General features: G+C 38.5%; 1 protein-coding gene across 10 annotated transcripts in view; it reads left to right on the forward strand.

The window, feature by feature from the left end:
- ADAM22 (ADAM metallopeptidase domain 22) overlaps positions 1 to 13,330 on the forward strand; it is a 128,933-nt gene that overhangs the window by 61,624 nt on the left and 53,979 nt on the right. For all 10 annotated transcript variants that reach the window (XR_008209090.1, XR_008209091.1, XM_052693613.1 and 7 more), the window contains exons 5-7: positions 5,817 to 5,899; positions 9,931 to 9,994; positions 10,618 to 10,687. Coding sequence is in view for 8 of the 10 variants with exons in the window: in XM_052693613.1 (XP_052549573.1) it covers positions 5,817 to 5,899; positions 9,931 to 9,994; positions 10,618 to 10,687 (217 nt within the window). In the remaining 2 variants the exon portion in view is untranslated. The remainder of the gene's footprint in view (positions 1 to 5,816; positions 5,900 to 9,930; positions 9,995 to 10,617; positions 10,688 to 13,330) is intronic.

Here is a 13,330-nt window from a genome sequence, read left to right on the forward strand (position 1 = left end):
TTGCTATTACTAGCTTACTGTCTGTTAGCAATATATTCTGCTGCTGTGAAGGAGGAAATTAAAAGTAGCAGCATTCAGTATAGGAGCCTTTCCCAGGCCTTGTTTTAAATATCCTGCACTAGAAGGAATCCCAGCTCATGATTCATCTGCAATCTTGCAGCTTTTATATTGTCCTTCTCTTTATGGCATAAAGAAAAATCTATTGTTTTAAGCTAGTCCTGGAGGGGAAAATATGCCAGAAAGTCAAAGCCTTCAAGAGCTCCAAGTGTTCATCCTGCTGTGGATGTGGGCCCCAGCATTGTAGTCCTGGTTCTGCTGAACCGGGGTGGCTTTGTGACTGGAAGGGGGCACCTCCTGAGTGCTGTCCTCTGTGGTTTTCACACACCCCAGAAGGGAGAGGCCCAGCACCTGAATTCGTAGACAAGTCCTGCCGACCTTTGTGTACCTCGGGAGATATTCATCCATGTGCTATAATGTACAGCATGCATAGAGAATGAAATGCACCAAAGTTCTGTAAACTGAATGCACATGAGGCTAAGAGAAATTAACTGCTACTATAGCATTAAAGAACATTAAATCCTTTTGTAGAGGCTCTTATGAAAAAATAAAAGTATCTTATTGAGTTTAACTTAATCCCCTTGAGGAGGAATTAAGCAAAGCAAACTGAAGCTGCTGTACTTCTGAAGGAGCTTTTCCATGCAAAGCTCCAGCTTGATATCTTTACTTACTTGATCTTGAGTTCTGTAAACAGTCTTTGTCTCAATTCATATTTTTCACAGAGACACTGAACTGGCACTGTGTTATATACACTGGGTTAATGTTTCCAGGTTGTCTTCAGCTCTGTGAATTCGCACTTCAAGATAAGCTGTCATTCAGGAATAATGAAGAGTCAGTAAGGAAATCTGATTAATACTTTTCTCCTTTCTATTCAGGTGTTTACCACATTCTGACTAATAGGTATCCATGTAGATGCATGCCAACGTTTCATCTTCTGTGTTGTGTTTATAGTAACCTTGCACATCACATGCTTACACTTTGGCTTCAGACTCAGTAATGGCTACTGGACTACTGTGAAAGATTAGTATGGGTAGATTATAATGACTTCAGTGTCCCTTTCAAGGCTTACTCCCTTTTTCGCAGAATGCAGAACTCAGGCAAAGTGGCTGTCATTAAAAGGCTTGAATACCTTGACTCAGAAAAACTATGCACTGCTACACCTGCTGACATAAACTTAATAGAGTAAGGAGGAGGAGGTATCCAGCCCAGTTATCTTCTGACACATCTGCATTCAAGCAGGTGATAATTGAAGTCATTTTTCCTAACACTCAGGCAAGGCAAGAGGCTGCTTCCAAGCAGGTGCCAGGGCAGTTCCTGGCCCAGATGGTGTTGTGCTGACACAAGCTGTGTCCATAGCCTGCAGATGCACTTGAGGAGCATTTTCTTTTGTAGCTGCTGGGCGGTGTATGCAAGCCTCATTTGGCCTCAGAGTGGGAAGCCGAGCTGATGGCAAGTGTCATCTGCTGAAGGCACTGCTGTGAGTCACCTGTGGCAGCTGGAGTGAGTTGCCTGTGTGCAGGACCCCATTCTGTACACGTGTAGTTTTGATAGTGCTGTCAGCAGCTCTGAAACATGGGCATTGGAAGAAGCCTAGAAAGTGGAGATGCTTTATCTCAAATTTTTGAATTCATACTTTTAATTTTGAAACCCTAAATGGAGTTATGGCCAAATGACTCTATTGCACTTTGGTTCTTTGTTTTATGGTTCATGTGGTAACTGTCTTTCTAGAAAGAGAGGGCACTTTTACATTTTCAAACCAGTTGACTTTCTGGAGTCTGCGCTGCAGTGTAGCTAAATGCAGATACCTGTTCTGTGAGGGAGCAGTGACACATTCCTGAGGTGGTTCCTGGGCAGCTGCAGGAGACAGTGCAGCCACACCAGTAGGCTACCCCTGTTGCGTCAGCACTTGGCAATTAAAACGGGTGTTAGTCTCTCCATGCAGTTCCACTGTCCATAGGAACAACAGGACAATGTGCAATTTTGACTTTTCATTGCACATTTCATTTTCATTGTACAAACAGAAACTTATCAATAATGAGTCTTTTTTGGCTGTAGAGGTCAGCTATAGAGAATTTCTTCTATTGCAGTTTCCCATGCACTGGGTTACTTATTAATGGGTTAAAACTTGAGCAAGCATCAATAATTTGTAAGTAGATCTAAGTGATTACTAAGGAAGCAGTTTTAAAACTCATGCCTAGCAATAGGTAGCTCCTTAAAAAGCTAATCATTATCTGGCACTTCTCTAAAAAGTAGCACAGTGGTTAGCTGGCCTTTGAGAGCTTTCTGCTGCAAAGGAAAAGGGAGCTGTGTTAGTAGGATCTGAGCTAGACCAGCAATCTCCTTTCCTTTGGATTAATGGGTATTAAAACAGGAATATGTAATGCTGGAAGAAGGAAATTATTAATTTTAGGGTCAGTGGCTTGAGCGTAGCATGAGTTTTAATGCAAGTACCTCTCCTAATTGCAGGAAAACTGCTTACTTTGAAAATCTGATGTCAGGTGTTATTTGAAAGTAAACGAATGAGCATCCTTAATTTTCATCCCCTGGGAAGGTCATAGTGTCTCTGCAGTGAATAATAAGCACTGGCAATGTCTGGTCAGCAAAGACTTTTGTAACTGAAACTGCAGAGAGGAGTGAACCTCCACCACCAGCGACTGCATTGGCTGTTCTTTATTTATTTCCATCCTTCACTAGTGGTTAATGTGTTCTTCATGCCTTTTTGGTGATTACTCAACAGCTAGTGCTTCTTTGGGAGGGGACAGGCTATATTAAGGGAAAGAAATGGGAACAGACTTTACCTGCATTACCAGCATCTCTGCCATCTCATGTTTTCAGTATCTTAGCCATTCCAACTACCCAAATAGGCTGCAAGTAAACTCAGGCTGACATGAGTATAATGGCTATGAGACGGTCAGCAGGGAGCTGCTGAAGTTCATAGAACAATATAATTTAGAATTTGCCTACAGTTATTCAATTTAAGCGTGAAGACCAAGGTTGAATCATGAATTCACCACCACTGTCATAATGGTTCATTTATTTTAATGGATCCTACTATGAGTTCATTTGTGTTGGTTTTGTTTTTTTTTTTTTTATAGTAGAATATTATTCCATTTCTAGCTGGCCAGACTTATTAAGTTTCCACATTTTCCATATTGCTATTGAAAATCACCAACAGATAACCAAGTGCCATGAATGCTGGCAGAGAACTTGTCTTGCCTTGTGCTAACTGCAGCATGGAGAATGGCTGTGCACCTTGTGGAGGCAAAATAGTCAAACTCCTCTTTTCTTCTGGACCCTGTCTGGCTGCTTTCAGTTTTAGAGCAGAAAGGAATAAGTCTGAATCTCTCTTGATTACATATGTCAGAAGAACAGCATTATTTCTTCTTCATCTGAAGCCTGAGCCATTTTCAGTAGCTGACAAAAGCCAGCCTGATGGTTTGATTTGCTGAGATGGACAATTACTCACTGCTTTTCAGAGGGCAGAAAAGGCATGTAGTGGCTACGGGAAGCTTACAGCTCTTTCTTCACAAAAAGACCTTGATTCTGTTGACTGGACTGTTTTTGGCAGTGCTGCTAATTTCATCTATTGAGGGAAGTCTCAATTCTCATATAATACCAGAGTATTTTTAGGAAAAACTGAAATGGCAAGATTTTTTTTTTCAGTTTCTGTCATTCTGCTACAAACACCTATAGAGAAGAGGGTCCTTCATTGCATGTTTCCAATAATAGAGCAAAAGTGGATTTGTGTGGTGATTGTGCTTAATCTTTCAGAGGTGTTACATCTTACCTCCATTCTTCTGCAGCACGGTGTTCTCTATTACAGCACCTGCTGTAAAGTAGCATTAGTACATGTCAGGAGTAAGAAGATCAGCCTACAGAGAGGCAAGGTCAGGAGACTTTTTGTCCAGACCTACACAGGAGAAGCATTAATCTATGGCGTCCTTGCAGTTGTGCGAACTCCCACTGCAGAGCCAGTCCCAAACTTCATAGCTTTAAGTGCTTCTCCTTTCATGTTTTGTGGACTGTTGAAATGAAATCTGCTAAACTTAGGATGTACGCTTTGCACCCTCTCCACCAAATGCCATGATACAGGCATGATTTACCTGCTTGAGGTGCTGTTATTGCACTAAGCAATCACTTTTCCCGGCGCTTGTGCCACCTGCTTTCACTGCATCACCTCTTTATTTCTTTGCTGAGATGATGACAGGTGGTGGTCCAAAACCTCAAAACTTCATCTAGTGTATTCTGATAAAAGGATTTCTTATAAGGAAGTTAGCCTTCTTTTTTATACTGCAAAGTATACTTGAAAATAGCTGTTTAGCTTTAAAACCCCTAAAATTTTTATAATTGTTGTGAAGTGACTTACGTTATCTTAATAGGAATATAAAAGTCTACGTATAAAAGTATCCCCCAAATCTTAATGTAAAGAAATAATTTTTTTGCAGTGGTAAGAAGAGTTCTGTGAGACTGGAGATCAGAGTTATATTTCTATCTCTGTCAGAATTACTGTGAGCCTCAAAAGATCAACAAGTTCAATTATTTGACTTGGTTTAATTAAATAGAATAGAATGTGTCTAAATCACAGTTTTCCTAGGTAAAAATTTAAAACTGTTTTTCTTGTATTTTTCTTTTCTAGATCTGTATGCATAGAATATTATTCTTCGATTTATTATGAAATAAATTAATTTGGAGGTATTATCTTGGGACATTTATTTGATTCTCATTAAGAAGACCAAAACCCGCTTTTCAGCCGCAGACTTGGATCTTTTGGATCCCTAGCATGAATAAATGTTTCTCCTGCTTACAGGGACACAATTTTGCAAACTGAAATTTGACTTCTGATACATACTAACTGTATTTTCTGAGAACAAACCAATTTGTCTTGTTTCTCCAAATTCCTTCCACAGCTACATGTCTGTACAACTCCCTGTTGATATTTTTTTCAGTATATTCCTGTTTTCACGTGCTGACATCAGTTTTACAGGAATATTACTGCAAAAGTAATTTTTGGAGAAAGAGATTTGTTCCTCATACAGTTTCAGCTCATTCTTACTAATCTACTGTTTCTTTGTGTGGTTTTTTATTCACCTGTTCTTTTTACAGTGCAGTGCTGAATACATTCAGTGCACATGCAGTAAGCCTTACTCCACAATCAGTGCAACTTCTGTGAAACTAAGGGCAGGGGGATATGTTGAATAACGTTGGCTGGATTTGATCTGAGAAGTGTATTTTCTATTTACAGTATTTATAGAATAGGCAAATATGAACTAAAGTTTCTTTTAGCTTTGGAGTGCTGGGGAGCGTTTTAGATTTGTTTGCTTCTTAATCAAATCTTATTATTTGATAAGCGTATTTTTCTCCTTAGAAGTAGGAAATTGCCTGGCCCTCAGGGCAAAGCTTATCTTCTGATGTAGCCATGTGCAGAACACGTGCACATCTCAGCCCCTTGTTTCCAGCTCTCTTCAGTGAAGAAACATGGATGCTTCTGGAGCCATTTGTGTCTGAAATTTTCTTGAGATGCCAGAGATTTCACACTAAAGATTTTCATCTCCATTCAGCATAGAGAAAGTCCAAAAGATGATGTTTGACTCTGTACTGAACTTGTAGATGGCTTAAAGGAGAGGGGGTGAACCTCTGCTATGCTCTTGATGCCATGTCCCTGGGTTTGCAATATTATAATAAAAAAGCAGTGTTGGACAGGTTAGAGCATTATACTGTGGGACATCCCGTGGATTCATGCTCTCAATTTCCAATTTCAGGGAGGAGAACATTGCTATTATCAGGGAAAAATTCGAGGAAATCCAGTGTCATTTGTTGCCTTGTCAACATGCCATGGACTACAGTAAGTCTGGTGTTTTGTTTTTACTGAACTTCACTTAATCTTTTAAACAAAGTTGTTTAAAAAAAAAATAATGCCATTTGTTCATTAATTGGTTTGCAACCACTATTATTATCTCGATAACCTTTACATAAAATTAATCTAATTTGAACCTTGTAAAAGTGTTGTTTTTTTCAGGACCCACTGCCAAAACATCCAAGTTTTTTTTTTTTTTTTCTCTCTCTCTCTCTTCTTTTGTTGCTTTTTTATTTTATTCTATTTTTTTTTAAACTAAGGACATATGATAACAGCTTTGACCAAATATTGTTTAAGATAGTTTATAATAGAGAGATGAAAGTAGCTGAAAATGCTCCATTTTGCAGGAAGAAAGAATAATACCAAGGTTGATATGAACCATCCAAAATTCACTTATGTTCTTTTCGTATTATTAGAATGCTATATTTATTCTTTCTTTTCTACTTTGTTTACAAAGGAAGGTGTCAGTGTTGAGTTTCTCTAGTCCTATCCATGTTCTTCACAGAAGTGCTTGTCTCTGAGATAGTCAAACTTGAAAATCTGAAATAAAGGATGAAAAATTGTGCGTATTGTTTCAAAGTGCATGGTTTTAGTGGTAATGTAGTTAAAGCTCCTGTCACTTGAAGGTTACACAGAGCTGTGTGCTGATTCTCAACTTTTGGACCTGTCTACTTTTGGCACTACTGAAAGATACTTGTCAGGTTTACAGAGCAGCCAAGTGCCTTCAGTGTCTGTTGACTCTGGGAATTACAGGACCTCAGCACTTTTGATGTTCAGATCAGCTGGGAAGGTCAGGGCAGCAAGGAGAGCCTGAGCGTGGAGATTGATTTCCCTAAGGAAGCAGGACTCAGCTCATAGAAATCTTCATTGTTATCCATTTCCAAGTGTTCTGTAGTTTCAGTATCAGACACACACATACACATATTTAAGTAACTTTTATATTTGTACTTTCTTTATAAGGAAGGGGGAGAATGTATGCATTAGACCCATCATTCCTGCACTCATTGTCTGACTTAGAGATGCGCTTCTCTCATTTATTGCCAAGGTTGAGCAGCTCGATTAAACTGACCTCAGGTTTGGTGGTGTCAGTGAGCCTAAAAATAGCAGCATCCTGCTGCATCTTGAGGGGATTTAGCTTCATGGCTTCCATTAGCAGTGATCCATTAGGTCTAAGCCCCTGCTAACTCCTAGGAGAGAGTGCAACAATAGAAGGGGCAGCACACGTCCTTTCTTGGCCTCCTTTTGCTGGTTGCCTCTTAAGACTGATCTGCTGCTGCTCAGTATTTTCAAACTGCCTAATGTTCAAATAGAGTTCTTCTAACTCTAGTAATGCAGTAATGTGAGGAAAGATGCTTTCTTTCCTGTACGATTCAGCTCTCTCGAATGTTAGCTTTTTCTTCTTTTTTTTTCTTTTTGTGAAATGTTTCAGCAGTTATCCTTCACACAGGATGAAATATGAAGCTTACTGTAATGGGCTGGTAATTCCAGCATCTGTTATGAGAAAGTTTTCCTGAGCTATATTAACCTTACCTTCTCTGGCATTGCATCTCCAGCATTACAGCTAGTTTCTCCATAATCTGTTTCAAATGCTAATTAAATACTACAAATATATACTGAATTTTAGGAAATGCATGAAATGCATGAGACAGAACAGATGCCTTTAACAGACATTTTTTCAGACATGCCTGCAGAGATGATGTTGTATTTCTAATCATAAATTGTGAGTTCTTCTGTTGGTAATGTCTGTGTGGTAGTTTTCTTTTCATTAATTAAATTAATAAGGTGACTGGCTGATGGAGTCCTCAAATGATGAATTTCTTCTTAATGACTTCGCTAATGAAATAAGTTTCTCTACAACTTTAACTCCAAACTCACTGGAATTTTTTCTTTCTGTGGGATATGCAGTAACCACAGCTCCGTGTGAGTTAATGCAGGACGCTTTGAATGCAAAACACTTTGGTTGCTGGGATATAAATGATCTGTGCTCAGTTCTGAGCTGAGCTCGGTTCCGCGTTTGGAGGCCAGTCACACAGAAACCAGTTGTGCTGTGATTTTGCTGCCCACTGGTGGTAAATACATAAACTGCTGTTGTAAGTGCGAGCTAGTCTTTCGTGTCTGCAAATTTGTTTTTCTGAATAACCCAAATGTGGATTTTTTAGATAGCTTGTGTTTTGCTGCTGCTTTCTCTCTAACACAGTGTGATACCTTGACAGTCTAAAACTATTGAAGTCATTGGAAAAGTGCCATGGGGGGCAAGTCAAATCTGAGGGTCAGCTGTGATTATTTTTTTTTATTAAGTGACTTGATCAGAAGCCAATGCTGCTGAGTACAACACTCACACAAGAAGTCATCTGTTAACAACACTTGGTCTTGCAGACTGTGCTTAAAACTGTAATGAAAATGAAGGAGGTTTAGCATGATGAAGAACTGTTCCAGACCTTCCCAAATGTCCCCAAATCTTACATTTTTCTGAGGCAGAAACCTTCAGCAGGTGCTAGAGTATTTATTTTAGGAGCACAGACAGTGCTTCTTCCTGGAGAATAAGCACAGAATTGTGGGTGTACTCATGGCAAAGTCTGAAGTATGTTATAGACTCAGCAACCCAAGCTACTTCTGTGAATGCTGAATGGTTAACCTTGTAAAAGTGATGCTAAGAAAAATATGCTCACCAGGAGATGTCATAGTCTACAAGCTTAATATACACTTACATTTCTAAATAGTCAGAAATGAAATGGCAGTATTTCACTCACTGCATTAGGCCCTGAGCAAAATTAACATTTTGCTGATTAAAAATTAAGTTGTGTTAAATAAAAAGTGTCAGGGTTTGTCATTTATAATTCTGATAATTTTTTTTTTTTTAATGTATAGGATGTTACTAAAGAGTAATCTAAATAAATAAATGCTTTTATGCTGCTATAATGTGTGCCAAGTTTTAACTTGCAGGTCGGATTTATAGTTAGGCTCAAAGTCCTGCTAGGAGCATTTTGAAATGGACATGCTGATACAGCCTAATTCCAACCATGCATGTATGTCACTGCTGTAAAGGGAAAATTTAAAAAAATTGCTGGTTTGTTTGAAGATCAAAATAGTGATATAAGAAATGCCTCCCTAACCTCTTTACATAAATAAACCTAAAGCAGCTCGTAATAGAAAGCATAATTGTAGGAATGGACTGTGTTTTTTACTGTGTATTCAAGTTGTAGTACCAGAACATTTGGCGTTGCTGTCTTCATTGATCTGGGATGCCTTAACACTTCAGTACTTTGTAATAGAACTTACGAAGATTTTGTGCCACTAAGAAAGAGCTCTTGGTTCACCAGAACCGGGGATGTGGCATAAGGCTTTGTCCTCAGTATCTGTATTTTTCATCACAACTCATTAGATGAGTTCATATGATGAGGTTTTAATTTCCTTATCGTGAAAATCATATAATGTCTGTACTGATACAGTGCTATATATATAGCATTGGCTTTTTCTAGAAAGATGAATTAATTCGAGAAGAAGAGACTATCTATTGTAATTGTTATTACTGGAGCATCTCAAACATCCTGTTATGTCCCTTGTCCTTGGTACTATGCAATATTACTTTGGAAAGAGTAAATCAAAACCATGAAAATCTAAGATCAGTTCAATTTATTTTTATTTGTAGGAAAGCTGTAGGCAAGTTTGAAAACCTCTGTATGAATAATTCTGAAGGCAGAGCCCTTACTGCAAGTAGATCTGTATGAGATTGGCTCTAAGCTGGATTTTTGTGGTGTTTTTACATATTGTAGAGAAGATTTGTAGGAGAAAGTAGAATCTATCTATAAAAGTAGAACCTATCTATATATCATTATGGGAACGAGTATCTTTCTAAAGCAAAGAAACAAAAAAAAAGATTCAGAATTATGTTCAGTTCCTGAAAACGTTTTTAACTGCTTCTCTTCTGAAATATTTGTTTTTAAATACGTGAGCTTCTTAAACTTACTTCAGTACTGTGCTAATGTTTGTTTTAAATTTACTTCTCTTGCTTATGACAGTGGGATGTTCTATGATGGAAATCATACTTACCTTATTGAACCAGATGAAAACTACAATTCAGATGTAAGTAGAACTTCTGGTAGTCCTGCTGTATTTTTTTCGTGGAATACAGGCATTCATTGGTACAGATTAGGTATAAGACTCATTCCCTTCGTTACCAACTCATTAACTCAGCTTCTCAGTTTCTGAGTCCTCCTAATCACAGACAGAAGTAATCCTGCAAAAATCAGGTAGTGATACATGTACATGTTCCAGAACACTTGGAAGTAGAGCAGTGCAGCACTTCTGGAGGCTGAGTGTCACTTGGAGCCAGCTTGAGATGTCTGTGAGTGTTCTGTCCCCTCTTTTGGCACTGGGTTTGTTATATCCCTCTCCTCCTGCTTTGCTCTATGCTCCTGTGCAGCAGCTCCCAGGATTCTCAGTGCTCCCTGGGCAGCTCTCCTAAGTCCATCTCTAAGTGTGCTCAACGACTTTGTTGCTGTACTCACGTACTTCAAATAAAAGATGTAACTGTGGTGGTAGCAATCCCACCACAGCTGAGAAGAGTGAAAAGAAATGGTGCCTTGCAGGTTGCACTTTTCCTAATGTAGGTTTTGAATAGCAAGGGACCCTTTAGAATTGTCTTGTTAAGGCTCACAAGATGATGATTATTGATTTTTAATGCATGCAATTATTTACTATTTCAGGATGACTTCCATTTCCACTCTGTTTACAAATCCAAGTTGTTTGAGTTTCCTTTGGATGACCTGCCATCTGGTATGATTTTTTAATATTCATTGCTATTGATTTGTTTTAGTCTAAGATCAGATTTGTTAATCATTTTTGATGAATAATCTTCTGACAGTGCGTTGTTTAATTGCATATCTCTTTCCTATTAAAAAAAAGAAAACTTGAAAAAATAGATCTGAAACACTGAAGGCACTGGAAAAGAACATGAAGGGCTGAAAAAACTTGAATCCAATGAATCAGACTCCTCCCAGACCTTCACGTTACGGTGTATGTTTCACTTAACAAGTCTTGCAGTCTATAGACTGCGTTATTTGCTAAGAGTTATAGAAAAGAAAGGAATAGGGTAGCCTAAAAGTGATGAAAATAAACCTCACATTGCCAACAGCTCGTAACTTTTCATGGATTTTTCCCATTTTGAGATACAGGGTGAGTATCATGGTGTGAATGTAAGCCTGAGGGGTATGTTATTGTTGTTCTTGGGCCCTCTAATTTCCAGTTCATTCAGCATCTCTTGTGATGCTGACTGTAGTGCAGATATTCATTTAAATAAAATTACTTTGGAGGTAGAAATGGTTTCAAGTTCTTGTAGTAATCCACAAAACACTTCAGTTTGTGTGTGGAATAAGACGAAATTTTTAAAAATCAGTTTTCATCTGAGAAGTTGGCTTGTTAATTTAAGCAAAAATGGCAGCATTTATGACTTATCCTTATTCTGTCAAGGATTTGCAATATTTACAGATGCATTTTCTTACACTATAAAATAAATGCTAGATAAATAAAACTATCCATTCGTAGACACTCATTTTAGTAGAAATCAACTCTAGGCTAATTTCTTTTTAGATAGAGGTTCCAGTTGCCCAGTGCTATTGCCACAAGTATTATTTATTCTATGAAAACAGTGGGATCTGGTCTCCTACCATGCTGGGCACTGCCCAAAAGATGAATCATCCTGTTCTGAAGCGTGGCGTATGCAGCTTTGTTAACTGTTAAGCAAAGCAGAATTGTTCAGAGAATTAATGGGAAAACAAAACAAAAACCTAAACAACCAAGGGAATTGCTACAATTGGGTCACCTTGATTTCACTTCTGGAGAAGCAATCTTTCTGCCTTTAAACATAACATTTTCCCAGCTTGGTACCTTATGTCCCTGCTTCTTATGGCCAGGCAAGGCAGAGGATGGAATGGGGTGGAAGGGCAGCACAAAGTGCTTGTGCACAGCATGCTGTCCCCGTCCTATCTGGAAGCTTACTATGTATGTGCACCTTACACATGATCCATGGTTACTCCGTGTGCTTGCGGAGATGATAGAGTAATGAGAACAATGTATTGAACACGAGGCTGACTGATCGAGTGCATCTTGTATCAGAGTTTCTTAAGGATATGTCATTTAGAAGTCTGGAAATAATGCAGTCACAGCTGAGTGACTGAGAGGAGTCTTCTTTCTCAGACTGTTAAAACAGGGGACTGCCAGAGCTGGTACTTACAGATATCTGTCAGCAGTCTCCTAAGATTTCTTAATAGTTCAATTTTATGTTTGCAAGATTCTGGAGTAAAATAATTATTTTCTGCTTTAAAAATTATGAAAAGGAATTCATTGCAAGCAGAACCCACCTGTTTCACCTCCACCAAATCTTCTTGATTCTCTAAAGATCTGTCAAAATAAGGCTTCAGATTTTTCCACAGAAATCCAGATATTCTTGCATAGTTCTGATTTTACCGTAGATAACAAGTAAATAGTTGTTGGCTTTTCAAATGGAAGATGTTTCCCTTGATTGAATTAAAGTCATGATGTCGTAAAATTACTTTGTTTAAAATGTTGAAAAGGAGATTTAATTATGGAATGCTGGTGGTCTGAGTTATAGAAATGTTTGTAATGTGGAGAAAAGGTGATATCTTTTTGTGCTTAGTATCTCATCCGCTCTTCTACATGCTTGTATTTGCTTTTGTGAAGCTGTTTGGAAACATTATTCTGAGGCTTGTTGTAGAAGTTTTGGTAGTTTCAACAAATTATGCTCTGGCTGAAAATCCCCCCATTTTTGTCTTTGGTTATTCAGTGTAAGACTGTTTTTAAGTCATGTTTCCTGGACAGCCACAGCTCCAGAGGATGAGAGCTGTTCCCACTGCTATCTGCTTGTCTACCCTTTCCCCAGTATGAGCTCTGGTGTTCATCCCCAGCCCCGCAGCACACCATATCCCACCTCCTCCTTCACCTCCAGCCTGCGCTGCCCCACCAGCACAGCTCCTGCACCGAGTCTTCCCTGCAGTCTGTGTGGTGTGCTCTATTGCCTTAACTTTCCTTTTTTGTTGTTTTCTTTAAGAAATACTTGCAAGTAACTGCTTGTCTTATAGATTCATTTTAATTTTTTTTTATTTTTGGAAGTACTGCCACAGAGTCATTATTGTTAACAGCGAGCACTGTGTTAGATTATGGCATCGGTATTTCTTATGTTCCTTAATACTTTCCTAATTTATCAATTTGCCCAGCGTAAGCAGCTGTTCCTTGATGTCAGGATTTTCTTTTTATCTTTTGAAGAGTGTGTAAGCTCAGATTTCCACTCAGCTCTGCATTAGGAATGGACTAGATGTATCACGAGCTTCTATATTGATGTTAGAAAGGAAAAAAATCAAGTGGTAGGGATTACTCAATATCAGTAATTATAAAAGCCCACTA

This window comes from Tympanuchus pallidicinctus, unplaced genomic scaffold (genome assembly GCF_026119805.1).
Source record: "Tympanuchus pallidicinctus isolate F22 unplaced genomic scaffold, pur_lepc_1.0 scaffold3, whole genome shotgun sequence".
Lineage (NCBI taxonomy): Eukaryota > Metazoa > Chordata > Aves > Galliformes > Phasianidae > Tympanuchus > Tympanuchus pallidicinctus.